Source organism: Oncorhynchus keta, chromosome 17 (genome assembly GCF_023373465.1).
Source record: "Oncorhynchus keta strain PuntledgeMale-10-30-2019 chromosome 17, Oket_V2, whole genome shotgun sequence".
NCBI lineage: Eukaryota > Metazoa > Chordata > Actinopteri > Salmoniformes > Salmonidae > Oncorhynchus > Oncorhynchus keta.
In genome coordinates this window covers 32,998,016-33,015,728 of record NC_068437.1, presented here as the reverse complement: position 1 = coordinate 33,015,728, position 17,713 = coordinate 32,998,016, and the positions used below count along the sequence as shown (strand labels likewise).

At 43.9% G+C, this 17,713-nt stretch overlaps 1 protein-coding gene across 5 annotated transcripts in view; it reads left to right on the top strand.

The window, feature by feature from the left end:
- LOC118396025 (putative adenosylhomocysteinase 3) overlaps positions 1–17,713 on the top strand; it is a 51,974-nt gene that overhangs the window by 25,150 nt on the left and 9,111 nt on the right. For 2 of the 5 annotated variants that reach the window (XM_052465917.1, XM_052465916.1), the window contains one exon: positions 17,642–17,713. This exon is cut by the window's right edge and continues 40 nt beyond it. In XM_052465917.1, the coding sequence (XP_052321877.1) occupies positions 17,642–17,713 (72 nt within the window). Of the gene's footprint in view, positions 1–17,014; positions 17,443–17,641 lie in introns of those variants that run through there. The other 3 variants (XM_052465918.1, XM_052465919.1, XM_052465920.1) reach the window with 3 other exon arrangements.

Below are 17,713 nucleotides of genomic sequence, written 5' to 3'. Positions count from 1 at the left end.
TAGTGCCGTTAGCCCAACGCATCATCAGGGACAGTCAGCACAACTCATCATCAGGAGCATACTGCCTGCCCTCACAGGAAGACCAGGAAGATCATCAATGACCTCAGCCACCCGAGCCATGGCCTGTTCACCCCGCTACCATCTAGAAGGAGGAGACAGTACAGGTGCATCAAAGCTGAGACAGAGAGACTAATAACAGCTTTTATCTCCAGGCCATCAGACTGTTAAAAAGGCCCCAATAGCCGGCTTCCACCCAGTACTCAGCCCTGCACATTAGAGCCGGCTTTACCCTATGTACAGAGTCATTGAACACTGGTCACTTTAATTATGTTTACATACTGCTTTACCCACTTTGTATGGACTGAGTATTCGGAAAGTATTCAGATTTTGTAACGTTACAGCCTAATTCTAAAATGGATTAAATTGTTTTTTTCCCTCATCAATCTGCGCACAATAACCCATAATGACAAAGCAAAAAAAAGTTTTTTTTAAATGTTTGCAAATGTACTAATAATAAAACTGAAATATCACATTTACATGAGTTTTACATTACTCAGTACTTTGTTGAAGCACCTTTGGCAGCAATTACAGCCTTGAGTCTTTTGGGGGCAGGTTTAGGGTGATTAAATATGAAGAGTGGGTGGGTTGTGGGCAGGTTGAATAAAGAGAAAACAATACATTAAAAAATCCATAAATGTAGCAAATCATTCTTGTGCGATTTATACCGATAGGCCACATTGAAGTTTTTTGTTTAATTATTTTAGGCTATCTGGCATTAGTGTGTAAACCTAAGCTTTAGGGCCTAACTGTAAGCGTGCCAAATAGCTACACGCAAATCGTCAAATTATATACAGCGCATTTTCTGTATTAGCGGGTTAAAGTCGAGTGCAGGCCTCAGATTTTCACTTTATCACATATAGGCCTAGTAAGCAGTTGTTGGTGGGTTGTTAGCAATTCCGGGCGGTTGCGGGTGTACAAACAGCTGACCCACACACCACTAATCTCTTGTGTAAGACACAGTCTACAAAAATACACTGAAACACCGACTTCAGCCAGTCCACATCGTGTTAAAGACTTACACGGGTGAATCTGTCACTGTGAGTGGCATCACTGATGTCACAGTTCAGTTAAATGGACAAACGGAAAAGCTGCCACTATGTCGTGAAAGGAGACTATTCATCACTACGGGGACGTTTGTGGCTGGATAAAAATCACACTAAACATCAGTGCGTACAATGACATATGAAGACACAGGTCTACCCGCCAAGAAACATGGAGATGTATTTAATGGAGTGCTGGGTAGCATGAAAGACATTACAGTGAAGCAAGCTAACATTTCTGAAAGCACGACTCGTACCTTATGGTATCGGACCAAAAGTCGAGGCTGACTTGGACACTTTAGTCAAGAACAAAGTCCTGGAGCCCATCAGTATTGGTGAATGGGCAACACTCATCGTACGAAGGATGGTGGAATCAGGATATGTGGAGACTTTAATTACACAGTTAACCCTGTGTTGTCCGCTGAGCAGTATCTTCTACCACACGTCATTGACCTTTTCCCGGGTTTAGCTGGGGGTCAAAGTTCAGCAAAATCAACCTCTGGCAAGCCTACTTGCAGATGTATGTGGATGAAAAGTCAAAGGAGTACCATGCTACCTTAATGACATCCTCGTTACTGGAAAGGACGAAGAGGACCATCTCCTGAACTTGGATGTGACCTTACAGAGACTTAAGGACTATGGACTGCGAGTTTATAAGGACAAATGTGCATTCTTCTAATCATTGGTTGAATACCTCGGACACGTCATCGATGCCACGGGCCTTCACACGCCTCCGTCCAAGGTCAAGGCTATCTTGGACGCCCCAGCTCCACAGAACATGAGCAAACTACCTTTTTTTCCTGGGGTTACTGATTTTCAACGGACGCTTTCTCCCAAACTTAGCAACAAAGCTGAAGCTGCTGCATCAGTTGCTTTGTCAGGACAAAACATGGAAATCAACAGAACAATGTGAGGAAGCATTTTTGGAAACCAAGGAAACTCTCCTAAAATCTGAGCCACTGACGCACTTTGAACCGTCATTGACCATCCAACTACCTTGTGATGCTAGTCCATATGGTGTAGGTGCAGTCGTGTACCATATCATGCCTTCCGGTGTAGAGATACCGACCAATTTCTCATCATGGACATTGAACAAAGGAAAAAGTAACTAAGCACAGACAGATCGGAAAGTCCTAGACGTTGTTTTTGTAGTGCGTAAAATTTGCCAGTATCTGTACGGGAGGAAGTTCATCCTTTTTCCAGATCACCGTCTGCTAACGAGCATCTTTGGACTGCATACTGTGATTCCGTCACTTGCTGCAAGCAGGATGCAAAGTTCCTCATGTCAGAAGGTTCCCAATATACCTCAACTTGCACCTCTTTATCAGTGGGATTGGCCGGAGGAGGCATGGTAACGCATACACTGTTTCTTGTAGTTGTGGATGTACATAGCAAGTGTCCAGAGGTTTCCATCATAAGGTCTGCTACTGTCGGTTCGGATTGCCACTCCAACTCGTTAGTGACAATGGTCCGCAGCTTGTGCCACAAGAAATGGCCACGTTCCTAAAGGTGAAAGGCGTACAGCACATCAGATCCCAGCAGATTTCCCCGTGGGGCTCACAGTCACCTTCTCAGGAATGTTGTTCATAATGGGGAAAATGAATGTAAGAGGAGATGTACATTAAGGTTAAACCTTTCGCACCTCCTTACTTACCTTAGTTGTATGAGCAAAGCATCATGGAAATTATGTGTGTAGATGGTTGAATTCTTGGGAGAGAGAGTTTTGAGTAAAAAAAAACTTTATTGAGTCTGGGAACCCACAAAACAATAAACACTCAAACAAGCAAAAACATTTTTATTTATTTATTTTTTATTTTACCTTTATTTAACCAGGCAAGTCAGTTAAGAACACATTCTTATTTTCAATGACGGCCTGGGAACAGTGGGTTAACTGTTAAACATCAATTAAACACACAACACCAAATCTTCCTCTACAGTAACTGAACACAACAGCCTCTGAATACCCCATATACTCATAAACAGCCCAATGCTATTAACCATTTTGTAATAGGCGAACCCAAACCTCAGTCTCGCTGCCAACATCCCCTCCAGCAATCCCACCACATCCACAGACCCATGTCTCCGAATACTGTTCTTTCGTGTCTTCCAAATTGCTAATTTAACTGCCCCTGACACAAAGTCAAGCAAGAGAACTATTCCCCTTTGACTAAACCTGTACTTTGGCCCAAATATAAACAATTGGGAAGAGAAAACTTCTCCCAGAGCTGAGAACCAACTAGTGATCAGGTCAATCATCCCAACCAACCTGGGACACTCTAAGAATATATGTGCCAGAGTTTCAGACTCAGCACAGAATGAAAACCCAAATCAAATCAAATTTTATTTGTCACATACACATGGTTAGCATATGTTAAGCGAAATGCTTGTGCTTCTAGTTCCAACAATGCAGTAATAACCAACAAGTAATCTAGTTAACAATTCCAAAACTACTACCTTATAGACACAATTGTAAGGGGATAAAGAATATGTACATAAAGATATATGAATGAGTGATGGTACAGAGCGGCATCGGCAAGATACAGTAGATGGTATTGAGTGCAGTATATACATATGAGATGAGTATGTAAACAAAGTGGCATAGTTAAAGTGGCTAGTGATACATGTATTACATAAGGATGCAGTAGATGATATAGACTACAGTATATACGTATACATATCAGATGAATAATGTAGGGTATGTAAACATTATATTAGGTAGCATTGTTTAAAGTGGCTAGTGATATATTTGACATCATTTCCCATCAATTCCCATTATTAAAGTGGCTGGAGTTGAGTCAGTCTGTTGGCAGCAGCCACTTATTGTTAGTGGTGGCTGTTTAACAGTCTGATGGCCTTGAGATAGAAGCTGTTTTTCAGTCTCTCGGCCCAGCTTTGATGCACCTGTACTGACCTCGCCTTCTGGATGATAGCGGGGTGAACAGGCAGTGGCTCGGGTGGTTGTTGTCCTTGATGATCTTTATGGCCTTGACATCGGGTGGTGTAGGTGTCCTGGAGGGCAGGTAGTTTGCCCCCGGTGATGCGTTGTGCAGACCTCACTACCCTCTGGAGAGCCTTACGGTTGTGGGCGGAGCAGTTGCCATACCAGGCGGTGATACAGCCCGACAGGATGCTCTCGATTGTGCATCTGTAGAAGTTTGTGAGTGCTTTTGGTGACAAGCCAAATTTCTTCAGCCTCCTGAGGTTGAAGAGGTGCTGCTGCGCCTTCTTCACGATGCTGTCTGTGTGGGTGGACCAATTCAGTTTGTCTGTGATGTGTACGCCGAGGAACTTAAAAGTTACTACCCTCTCCACTACTGTTCCATCGATGTGGATAGGGGGGTGTTCCCTCTGCTGTTTCCTGAAGTCCACAATCATCTCCTTAGTTTTGTTGACGTTGTGTGTGAGGTTATTTTCCTGACACCACAATCCGAGGGCCCTCACCTCCTCCCTGTAGGCCGTCTCGTCGTTGTTGGTAATCAAGCCTACCACTGTTGTGTCGTCCGCAAACTTGATGATTGAGTTGGAGGCGTGCGTGGCCACGCAGTCGTGGGTGAACAGGGAGTACAGGACAGGACTCAGAACGCACCCTTGTGGGGCCCCAGTGTTGAGGATCAGGGGGGTGGAGATGTTGTTGCCTACACTCACCACCTGGGGGCGGCCTGACAGGAAGTCCACTGTATTGTCCTCAAAGCGGGCAAAAAAGTTATTTAGTCTGCCTGGGAGCAAGACATCCTGGTCCGTGACGGAGCTGGTTTTCTTTTTGTAATCCGTGATTGTCTGTAGACCCTGCCACATACCTCTTGTGTCTGAGCCGTTGAATTGAGATTCTACTTTGTCTCTATACTGACGCTTAGCTTGTTTGATTGCCTTGCGGAGGGAATAGTTACACTGTTTGCCCTTGCCCTGATTAAAAGCAGGGCAACTCTCCAAGCCTGCATAATAGACTCATAGAATGTAGTCAGGCCAGACAAATCACCCCCTCTAGCTTTAAGAAGAAAAGGTGCTTGTCTAAACCCAAACAGCCCACTTTCCTCATCAATGTGTAGGCTGAGTCGACCCAGCTCGAACCATCACTGTACAACAGTCCCTAGGCTGCTTGAAGCCTGAATGCCATGATCCTAGAAGAAATGTCCACCAGGCCTTGCCAACCTTCGTGGCAGGTACAGGGCTGCAACCTTAATCAAATGTTGTCCAGACCAGAAAAAAATGACAAGGGTCCTCTGAAGCTCTTGTATCAGACCCCACAGTGGCTCTAAAATCATTAGTCTGTGCCACAGGGTAGAGGTAGCTAGGTTATTGGATGCCAGCACCCCTCCCCTATAAGACAGCTGGGGTAGCATCCCATTTACACCCAGACAATCTGGCACACACCTTCTCCACCACACACTTCAAGTTCTTTTTTTGAAAGACCTCAGAGCCTAGAAAGAAAGAAAAAAGTCTTCATGCCGCCTCTGCCCCACTGAAGCCCCCCGGCTAACTGTGGAGCAGACCCTATCTGAAAATGACCTGTCCACAGCAATTCACTCTTTTCCCAATTAACTCTAGACGAGGAGCCCCCCCCCCCTCATACACCTTTAAAGCATTTGAGAGAACCTTAAAGTCCTCACCCCCTGTAATTAAAACTGTCATGTCATCGGCATACGCAGACAGTGCTATCGTGGGACCCTTCATAACCCCTGGTGCAGAGAAACCAGTAAGCCTTGCTCTTAAAAATTAATCATTGGTTCAATTGCCAGACAATGTAACTGTCCTGAAATTGGGCATACCTGCCTAATACCCCTTTGGATGGGGATGCGGCAGCTCAAACCACCCCCCACCTCCCCCATACATGAGGCCCCAGCATACAGTAAGCTTATCCGAGACAAAAAAAACATCCCCAAACCCAAAAGCTTTCATTGTTTTGAACAAGTATAGGTGGTCCACATGGTCAAAAGCCTTCTCCTGATCCAAAGAAAGCAAACCCACATTCACATCAAACAGTTTACAAATGTCTAAAACATCTCTTATTAGAAACAAGTCATCAACAACAGAGCAGTCAGGTACACAGTAAGACTGGTCTTTGTGGACCAACAGCCCCAGATACTCTTTCAACCTGTTTGAGAGACACTTAGATATAATTGTATATTCTGTACACAGCAATGCAACAGGTCGGCAGTTTTTAAAAACAGCCAAATCCCCCCTTTTTTGGCAACAATGAAAACACAGCACATTGACAGCATACAGGAAGAAAACCCTCATGAAAAGATTCACACACCACTTCATAAAAATCCCGCCCAATAGAACCCCAAAGGTTCTTATAGAAATCAGATGGTAAACCATCGATGCCAGGGGCTCGGCCTGATGAGAGCTGCATAACTGCTGTGGACAGCTCCTGCAGAGTAATGTCAGAGTCCAAAGCAGCTCTCTGCTCATGTAACAACTCTTCAGTCCATGTAACAACTCTTCAGCACACAGAGGATCACAATCCTCTGACTTATAGAGGGCAGAGTAGAAATCTACGGCATGTTGGCGCATCTCACCGTCATCCGTGGTCACCTTACCAACAGGGAGACGAAGGCAGACCATCTGTTTGCATTGCAATGACGACAGTCCTAGTGGTTAAAAGAAAAGTGCTAGCAGCATCCCTATCCTTGAGGGTAGCAAAGTGAGACCTAATCAAGACACCCTTCACTATTTCATGTAAAAACGACCTCAGTTCATGTCTCTTGTCCTGTAAGTTCATAATTAGTCCGGGGTCATTCTGAGTGAGCAACTTAAATTCAATAGATTTTATGTCCTGTTCAAGGGCCCTGGTAGTCTCTTTAGCTTCAATACTAGACAGAGCAGTATACTGTTGACAAAACACACATATTTGGGCTTTCCCAACCTCCCACCATTGTCTCAAGGACTCAAAATTCAATGTAATAACCCTCCATTTTTCCCAAAACAACAAACACATTTCACAAGACTTGGCATCATGTAATAACTTAACATGAAAATACCAATAAGGTGATTGATTACCTTTGTGGACAGGACAATATCAACAGTAACAATATGGTGATAAAAGAAACCCACAGGAGTAATGTCACACCTTTACAACCCTACCACAGTACTGCTCAGATACAATCTGTCTAACCTTTCTGCACTGACACGACCTTGATTAACTTTTAGCCATGTGTACTGCCTAACTTTTGTATGTCTTACTCTCCACACATCAGAAAGCTCAAACTCAGTTAGTAGACCAGACAGACAAATTGCTGACCACTGGTGAGGTTCTTCAGCAGTGCGATCAACAGTCAAATCTACAGTACAGTTCCAGTCCCCCTAAAACCATACCCCCCTTGGTCACACTGTCTTAAGGTTTTCATTATTTTGATCAAATACAGCAATACGCTCTGTAACCTCATTAGGAGCATAAACATAAAACATTTGAAAAATCACTGTTGTAGATACCACAGTCAAAATTGCCATCCTAGCAATGAAATTAGTACCATGCCTGAGTATATGCTGCCCCTCCCACCACATACCACCGTCGGCCTCATTAGCCTCATCACTATGTGTCTCCTGTAGAAAAACTACATTAAGCCTTTTCTGTTTTATTACTTCTAATACCCAAGCCCTCTTATTAGTACCTCTATAAAGAGATAGGAAAAACAGAGAAACCACAGAGAAACCAGACAAAGAGAAATAAGCACCCTATGAGGCATGATAATTATCATTGTTTTAAGTTTCTCTTAACCTTACCACATTTCCCACTACCTTTTGTTGCCGTGACAGCAGTAACAAATTCCCTCAAGTGGAAACGCTTCTTCACACTCAACTGGTCTAACCCCACTGTCTTCTGTAACACCACAGCTGACCTCACAAACTTATCAACAACAACAAAAAATCTGGCAATTTAACAGGTTCCCCAAAAGTCTGGTCCAGGAACCCATTTACCTCATCTAGATTGTAAATTGAGTCGTTGCCAGCTTCTATCATATCAGCAGGGATATCAGAAATGTCCAATCACTTCTCCTGATCCTCCTCAACTGAGGCCACAGACCCCTGACTCCCCGCTGCCACATGCCTCTCCATTATGAGCAATGAGGTACAGGAGGAGGTTCAGGCTAGTTTCCCAGGCAGTGGAGTAGATGCCGGTACGAGTGATAGGGTGCAAGAAAACTAACTCCAGACACCACTCGTACTCGCTCATACAATTCCCAGCATACACCAAACACTCCCAGCATGCAGAGAGAGAGAGAGAGAGCACTCCCCTTCCAATACTAGCAAGAATAAGAGTAGTCACCGGGACAAGTGAGCTCTCACAGTTTGTGTGTGTTTTTAATTGTCAGTGGTTTCCGTGTTTGAACATGCTTGTGTTTGTTTTTCCACACCTTTCCTTTAGACACACACACAGACACAACCCAGGTAGCACATAATGTTCTGAGAATCATATTTTGAGCTTGGTAAGAACATGGTTGTCCTATGCTTTTTTTTCTGGGAATGGTGCAGGATAGTTGCTTGGCTTTGGAACATTCTGAGAAAATCTTAGAAAATGGTCAACAACAAAAAAATAATCTTGGTATTTCATTACTTTAACAGAACGTTTCCTAAAAGTTCAAACATGGATACATTTAATTTGACAAATTATAATGTTCTAGGAACATTCTCCAACTGGTCTGACATTGGGAATGTTCTCAAATAGTTCAGAAAATTTTAAGAAACAACATTCTTCTGTGGAATTTCAGTACTTCAAGCATAACATTTCCCACAGGTTTTCCTCATGGTTCTATTAGTACCCACAAGTTCCAGGGTACTAAATGTGCTAGCTGGGAATTATGATACACTCAGAGACACACACAAACTCACATGCACACACACTTCTGTGTTTTTTATGTTTATGCTTGGGAATCAGAGAACACTCCAAATGTTATTCATATTCATTACAGGCTTCAAGTGATCCTGTATGAACTCTCTCCCTTCCTCCATACCTCCCCTCCTTCTCTCGTTATTTCCCAGCCCTCCATCCTGGAACCGCTCCTCTCGTCTTCTCAATTCACAAAGGCTCTTTTCTTCTTTGGCCCACTCCTTTTTCTCTCTTCTGTCTCTCCTCTCACCTGCCTCCTCTAACAGATGTAGGATCTTAATTTGAGAATTTCCCTGCACGGCAGGAAATGCAAACTTGTCGTGTATTCACAGTTTAGAAAGGCTTTTTAAGTTTGTAATTTCCACTTTGTCAAGGACAAAATATGGACTTGATTTTCCCTAATGGAAAATGTATCAACCCCTACAAAACAAATGTCAATTAATTATAATCCTCATAATAATTCACATTTCCTGTTGCTGCATGATTATTTTCCTGCTGTAGCAAACTGGATCAAATTAAGGTCCTACATACTGTATGTACCAGTAACCTGGGCCTGAGAGCATATGGTGTAGCACCTCTCAGTGTGTTAGCTTAGCAAGCCTTTATCCCTGAACCTTCTCATCAAACGCGGTCAGGTCACAGTCGAGCACGGTCAGTCCACGGTTAAATACAGTCTTTGTGTGGTGGAAAGCGTTTGTTCTGACAGCATGAAGAAGGTGTACAGCCTGGTCAACTTGAACAAAACCAAGGAACAGAAGGCAGTTCAGTCCATCTGTATCAAGGTATCTCTGTTGTAGTCTATATTATCTGTAGTTCTGTCAATCTTTATCAAGGTATCTCTGTTCTAGACTCTGTCACTGGTTTCTTTATTACAGTCAATCTGTATCAAGGCACACTAAATGACCAAAAGTATGTGGACACCTACTTGTCAAACATCTCATTCCAAAATCATGGGCATTACAATGGAGTTGGTCCACCCTTTGCTGCTATAACCTTCTGGAAAGGCTTTCCACTAGATGTTGGAACATTGCTGCGGAACTTCGATTCAGCAACAAGAGTATTAGTGAAGTCGGGCACTGATGTTGGGCGATTAGGACTGGCTTGCAGTCGGCGTTCCAATTCATCCCAAAGGTGTTCGATGTGGTTGAGGTCAGGGCTCTATGCAGGCCAGTCAAGTTCTTCCACACTGATCTCGACAAATTATTTCTGTATGGACCTTGCTTTGTGTACGGGGGCATTGTCATGCTGAAACAGGAAAGGGCTTTCACCAAACTGTTGCCACAAATTTAGAAGCACATAATCATCTAGAATGTCATTGTATACTGTAGCATTAAGATTTCCCTTCACTGGAACTAAGGGGCCTAGCCAGAACCATAAAAAACAGCCCCAGACCATTATTCCTCCTCCACCAATCTTAACAGTTAGCACTTTTCATTGTGGCAAGTAGCAGTCTTCTGGCATTTGCCAATCCCAGATTTGTCCGTCGGACTGCCAGATGGTGAAGTGTGATTCATCCACTGAATGCGTTTCCACTGCTCCAGAGTCCAATGGCGGCAAGCTTTACACTTCTCCATCCGACACTTGGTATTGCGCATGTTGATCTTAGGCTTTTGTGCGGCTGCTCGGCCATGGAAACCCCTTTCATTAAGCTCCCGAAGAAAAGTTATTGTGCTGAAGTTGCTTACAGAGGCAGTTTGTAACTCGATAGTGAGTGTTGCAACCCAGGACAGATGATTTTTACACGCTATGTGCTTCAGCACTCGTTGGTCCCATTCTATGAGCTTGTGTGGCCTACCACCTCGCGGCTGAGCCGTTGTTGCTCCAAGACTTTCCACTTCACAATAACAGCACTTACAGTTGACCGGGGCATCTCTAGCAGGGCAGAATAACATCACTTACAGTTGACCGGGGCAGCTCTAGCAGGGCAGAATAACATCACTTACAGTTGACCGGGGCATCTCTAGCAGGGCAGAATAACATCACTTACAGTTGACCGGGGCAGCTCTAGCAGGGCAGAATAACATCACTTACGGTTGACCGGGGCAGCGCTAGCAGGGCAGAATAACAGCACTTACAGTTGACCGGGGCAGCTCTAGCAGGGCAGAATAGCAGCACTTACAGTTGACCGGGGCAGCTCTAGCAGGGCAGAATAACAGCACTTACAGTTGACCGGGGCAGCTCTAGCAGGGCAGACATTTGATGAACTGACTTGTTGGAATGGTGACATACGGTGCCACATTGAAAGTTACTGTGCTCTCCAGTAAGGCCATTCTACTGCAAATGTTTGTCTATGGAGATTGCATTGCTGTGGGCTCGATGTTATACACCTATCAGCAACAGGTGTGGCTGAAATAGGAACGTATTCAGACACCTTGAACTTTTCCACATTTTGTTACGTTACAGCCTTATTCGAAAATTGATTAAATTGTTTTTTACTCTCATCAATCTACACACGATACCCCATAATGACAATGCAAAAACTGTTTTTTAAAATTTTTTGCAAATGCATGAAAATAAAGAAACAGAAATATCACATTTACACAAGTATTCAGACCCTTTACTCAGTACTTTGATGAAGCACCTTTGGCAGCAGTTACAGCCTTGAGTCTTCTTTTGTATGACGCTACAAGCCTGGCACACCTGAATTTGGGGAGTTTCTCCCATTCTTCCCTGCAGATTTTCTTAAGCTCTGTCAGGATGGATCGGGAGCGTCGCTGCACAGCTATTTTCAGGTGTCTCCAGAGATGTTCAACCTCTGTTCAAAGGACATTCAGAGACTTGTCCTGAAGCCACTCCTTAGTTGTCTTGGCTGTGTGCTTAGGGTCGTTGTCTTGTTGGAAGGTGAACCTTCACCCCAGTTTGAGGTCCTGAGCACTCTGAGGAAGGGTTTTCAACAAGGATCTCTCTGTTCTACTCTCTGGTATCTCTAGTTCAGTCAATCTGTATCAAGGTATCTGCATCCTCACCAGGTTGAATTACTTCTACCTCTCTGTGGGGAAGGTACCTCTGCTGTATGTGATTTAGTTATTTGAGAGTGGATTAGTTGCATCCAGAGTGTGGATCCAAATTTCTCCTGGCCCATAGAGTACATTCAAGGTAAGGAAACACATAAGTAATTTCATAATTTGCGGTGAACTACACTTTTAAATCAGAGCCTTTAATTAAATAACATGTATCTGTCCGTCCATCTTTAATCACAGTGGCTCAGATCATCCCTCTCGTGGGACTGTGTCGTCATTCAGTTAACTCGTGCTCTCTTATGATTTGAGGCCATTCAGTTCGGTATCCTTCCTTGTGTGTGAAAGATCAAGCAGCAGTTTGAGTTCTGAGTATACTCAGCTATGCACCTTTTCTCAGGGGAAAATGTGTGGGTTTATGTAGTCCTTTGAATCAGATCAGCTCATTTATGTGCAGGCAGTATTTACCTTTCTGTTCAATGTCAGTGAGTGTATTCTGATTCAACAGCCGCAGTATCTACGTAGGAAGAGAGCCTTATGGGTCTGGTTAGTACAGTCGTGGCCAAAAGTTTTGAGAATGACACAAATATTAATTTCCACAAAGTTTGCTGTCTCAGTGTCTTTAGATATTTTTGTCAGATGTTACTATGGAATACTGAAGTATAATTACAAGCATTTAATACGTGTCAAAGACTTTTATTGACAATTACATGAAGTTGATGCAAAGAGTTAATATTTGCAGTGTTGACCCTTCTTTTTCAAGACCTCTGCAATCCTCCCTGGCATGCTGTCAAATAACTTCTGGGCCACATCCTGACTGATGGCACCACATTCTTGCATAATCAATGCTTGGAATTTGTCAGAATTTGTGGGGTTTTGTTTGTCCACCCGCCTCTTGAGGATTGACCACAAGTTCTCAATGGGATTAAGGTCTGGGGAGTTTCCTGGCCATGGACCCAAAATATTGATGTTTTGTTCCCCGGCAACTTAGTTATCACATTTGCCTTATGGCAAGGTGCTCCATCATGCTGGAAAAGGCATTGTTCGTCACCAAACTGTTCCTGGATGGTTGGGAGAAGTTGCTCTCAGAGGATGTGTTGGTACCATTCTTTATTCATGGCTGTGTTCTAGTCAAAATTGTGAGTGAGCCCACTCCCTTGGCTGAGAAGCAACCCCACACATGAATGGTCTCGGGATGCCTTACTGTTGGCATGACACAGGACTGATGGTAGCGCTCACCTTGTCTTTTCCGGACAAGCTTTTTTCCAAATGCCCCAAACGATCGGAAAGGGGATTCATCAGAGAAAATGACTTTACCTCAGTCCTCAGCAGTCAAATCCCTGTACCTTTTGCAGAATATCAGTCTGTTCCTGATGTTTTTCCCAGAGAGAAGTGGCTTCTTTGCTGCCCTTCTTGACACCAGGCCATCCTCCAAAAGTATTCACCTCACTGTGCGTTCAGATGCACTCACACCTGCCTGCTGCCATTCCTGAGCAAGCTCTGTACTGGGGTTGCCCCAATCCCGCAGCTGAATCAACTTTAGGAGACGGTCCTGGCGCTTGCTGGACTTTCTTGGGCGCCCTGAATCCTTTTTCACAACAATTGAACAGCTCTCCTTGAAGTTCTTGATAAATGGTTGATTTAGGTGCAATCTAACTGGCAGCAATATCCTTGCCTGTGAAGCCCTTTTTGTGCAAAGCAATGATGACGGCACATGTTTCCTTGCAAGTAACCACGGTTGACAGAGGAAGAACTATGATTCCAAGCACCACCCTCCTTTTGAAGCTTCCAGTCTGTTATTCAAACTCAATCAGCATGACAGAGTAATCTCCAGCCTTGTCCTCGTCAACACTCACACCTGTGTTAACGAGAGAATCATGGACATGATGTCAGCTGGTCCTTTTGTGGCAGGGCTGAAATGCAGTGGAAATGTTTTTGGGGGATTCAGTTCATTTACATGGTAAAGAGGGACTTTGCAATTAATTTCAATTCATCACTCTTCATAACATTCTGAAGTATTTGCAAATTACCATCATACAAACTGAGGCAGCAGACTTTGACATTTTTTATTTGTGTTATTCTCAAAACTTTTGGCCATGACTGTACATAGGATCAGTGATTTCTACAGTCTTTCTACAGTTTGTACAGAGTTCTACCTCCGATATCCATCCCCTACCTTTCCCCAACAATGTTAACTCATCCTGTATGGTTTGTGTTCTTATCATGCTATAGCTGTTATTATTATTGTTTACAATGAGGTCTCACATGTTTCTATGTTTACACCACAGGCTGACCAGAAACAACCCCAAGCCCCTTCCCCAAGGCTCTACCTTCCTGTTGTATTCACACCTGAAGGGATCAGATAGGGCAGAGCTGCTGTAGGGATCTAGTGGAAGGGAATAGGGGCGGTTCAGGGTCAGGGCTGTTTTGTCATCAAATCTAAGTTTATTTGTCACGTGCGCCGAATACAAAAGGTGTAGACCATACAGTGAAATGCTTACTTACAAGCTCTGACCAACGGTGCAATTTTTAAGTAAAAAATAGGTATTAGGTAAACAATAGATAAGTATAATTGAGGTAATATGTACATGTAGGTAGAGTTAAAGTGACTATGCATAGATGATAAACAGAGAGTAGCAGCAGGCGTCACTGCGGCGTGACACAATGCAAATAGTCCGGGTAGCCATTTGATTACCTGTTCAGGGGTCTTATGGCTTGGGTGTAAAAGCTGTTAAGAAGCATTTTGGACCTAGACTTGGCGCTCCGGTACCGCTTGCCATGCGGTAGCAGAGAGCACAGTCTATGACTTGGATGGCTGGGGTCATTGACCATTTTTAGGGCCTTCCTCTGACTCCGCCTAGTGTAGAGGTCCTGGATGGCAGGCAGCTTAGCTCCAGTGATGTACTGGGCCGTACGCACTACCCTCTGTAGTGCCGAGCAGTTGCTGTACCAGGCAGTGATGCAACACGTTAGGATGCTCTCAATGTTGCAGCTGTAAAACCTTTTGAGGATCTGAGGACCCATGCCAAATCTTTTCAGACTCCTGAGGGGAAATAGGAGAAGGTTAATGGGAAGGTGGTGCCCTGTGTGAGTTTGTTTGTGGACAAATGAGCTCTGTAGAAAACACTGGCCTCCTGTGGCAGTCCTGATGAGCCATCCCACATCTCAGTTCAGCTGCTCAGACAGGGCAGCAATACAGTACAAATACATGTAGGCTACAATCCAGTAAATAGCATACAAATGGTTTATAACTGAAATATCTCTGATTAGAGTTACACATTGGGCTTGTTTGACATTCTGTAACTCTCTATGTTCATCTCTCTCTGAGTGCTCACCATGCGCAAGGAATAGGACAGGACAGAAATGTGAGCTATTCATGTGAGAATCTCTCTTGAGGAAGTACAGTAATTTACCATGAGAAACTGCTTCTTACCCTGCGTTTACACAGGCAGCCCAATTCTGATATTTTTTTCATGAATTGGTCTTTTGACCAATCAGGTCAGCTCTGAAAAAGATCTGATGTGAAAAGGTCTGATGTGATTGGTCAAAAAAAAATTGGGCTACCTGTGTAAACGCAGTCATATTGACCCTCATTATAAACCATTAGAAAGACTGTGAGGTTAATTACCTTTAATGAGGCAACTCTTAACGAGGCAGCTCTTAACGAGGTAGTAAGTGGACAGTTTGATCCTGAGCAGCACATATGGCCTTTATGGGTCTTATGATCCACCCGTTAACCATTGGAGGGTGATTGAGGGTGATTCAGGCAGGGTATGTTTCTGATTTAAAAAATAAGTAGTATTGTGCAGCCCTCACCAAACGATACATTCTGGTAAAGGGAAAGGGTCTATGGGTAGAAATGGAAAGTGTCAACAAATCAGAAACAGACCCAGATTAGATGGGAAGGATGAAAACCAGCAGTGCTGCAAACCTCAAGGTTTGAATATCCCTGGGCTAGGGGAAGGGTGCTAACGGTAAAAGTGGAATGTGTCCTTGAGTGGGGGATCTGAAGTCAGCATTGTTGTAGAATTGGAATGTGGCCCGGTGTGGGGGATCTGAAGTCAGGAATTCAGCTCCACAGACTTCTGACTGACCTACGACCCTTATCAGCTAATCCTATTAAGAGCTGCCAACTCGGCTCCACTCGGACCCATAAGACAAGGGGTGTACCCACGGCCTAACACCAGTGTGTGGGTGTGCATATGTGAGGGGGGGTCAAGGCAGAAAACTATTCTGAGAGTATTAGACTGTAAATGTGTGTGTGTGTGTGTGTGTGTGTGTGTGTGTGTGTGTGTGTGTGTGTGTGTGTGTGTGTGTGTGTGTGTGTGTGTGTGTGTGTGTGTGAGAGAGTGCAACCCAGGTCTCAGAGCATTTTGTATTATTCTGTATGTAAATCCGAGACACTCAATTTAGTATGACATGTTACGTTTCGTATGATATGTATTCATTTGTGGATGTCCATCACCCATTTTGTATGATATGTCACGAATTACAATTCATGTTATATGTTAAAAATTTGAAAAACGTATGATATGTTACGAATTCTAGCTAGATGGATAACATTAGCTCGGCTAGGGTTAGGAGTTAGGAGTTAGGGTTAGGTTTAGGAGTTAGGTTAAAGGGTTAAGGTTTGGGGAAGGGTTAGCTAAAAGGGTTAAGGATAGGGGAAGAGTTAGCTAAAAATGTTAAGGATAGGGGAAGGGTTAGCTAAAAGGGTTAAGGATAGGGGAAGGGTTAGCTAAAAGTGTTAAGGATAGGGGAAGGGTTAGCTAAAAGGGTTAAGGATAGGGGAAGGGTTAGCTAAAAGGGTTAAGGTTAGAGTTATGTTTTGGTTTGGGGAAGGGTTAGCTAACATGGTAAATAGCTGCAAAGTAGCAAGTACTTGAAAAGTGCTAATTAGTTCAAATGTTGTCCGTGATGCGTTGCTAGACATTCACGTTATACTCCAGACCAACCACCCTACATTAATTTTTTCCTTAAGTTACCATCTGTTTCATGTAACCATACCAAACGTAACATATAATACTAATTTGAGTATCCCGGAATTACATGTACTATGTTACGTTTAGTATATGAGACCAGGATGATGTGTGTGTGTCACTTTGGAATGGAGTATTAGGTAGAACAGAGCCCGGTGGGCGGGGAGTTTTAGGGAGAGTGGTGCACGACTTTAAAAAGAAGAGTCCTAGCACCTAACCTAACCAGACTATGCTACCAGGCTGGATGAGATTGGACTGGATTGGTCTAGGCTGTACCAAGTGGGAATACGAGGCAGAGACGGGGGCAGACTGGACTGAACCTGGCTTAACTGAACTAGGCTGAGTGGGTAAAAGAAGCATAGACTGTGTCAGAGGGAGCAGACAGCAGGCATGGCTAAGTGGGAACCCTCCACCAGCCCTGCCTTCCAACCACCACACTGGATGGTGAGACGGAGAGAGGGGGAGAGAAAAAAGGGGACTATGAAAAGAAAGAGACATGGATAAGGGAAAGAGAATGAAAGTGGGTTAGTGAGAGACGGTGAGCGTGTTATGAAGAGTGTGTTCGGGAGAGAGGGAAGGTGTGTGAGTGTGAGAGAACTATGTGAACCTCCTGAATCATCTGTGCCTCCTTTGTGTGTTTTGTTCCTTATGTTGAGTAAAAGAAGGAGGTTTATATAATGCCTTGGACAATGCGGTGGATATAACCCTGGCGTCCTTCTAACCTTGTCTGTTTCTCTTGCCTCAAAAGTAACTCTCTCTCTTTCTCTCTCTCTGCAGCAAATCCAGTTTGCTGATCAGAAGCAGGAGTTTAACAAACGTCTCACTAAGACCGGTCGTCGCTCCCTGTCC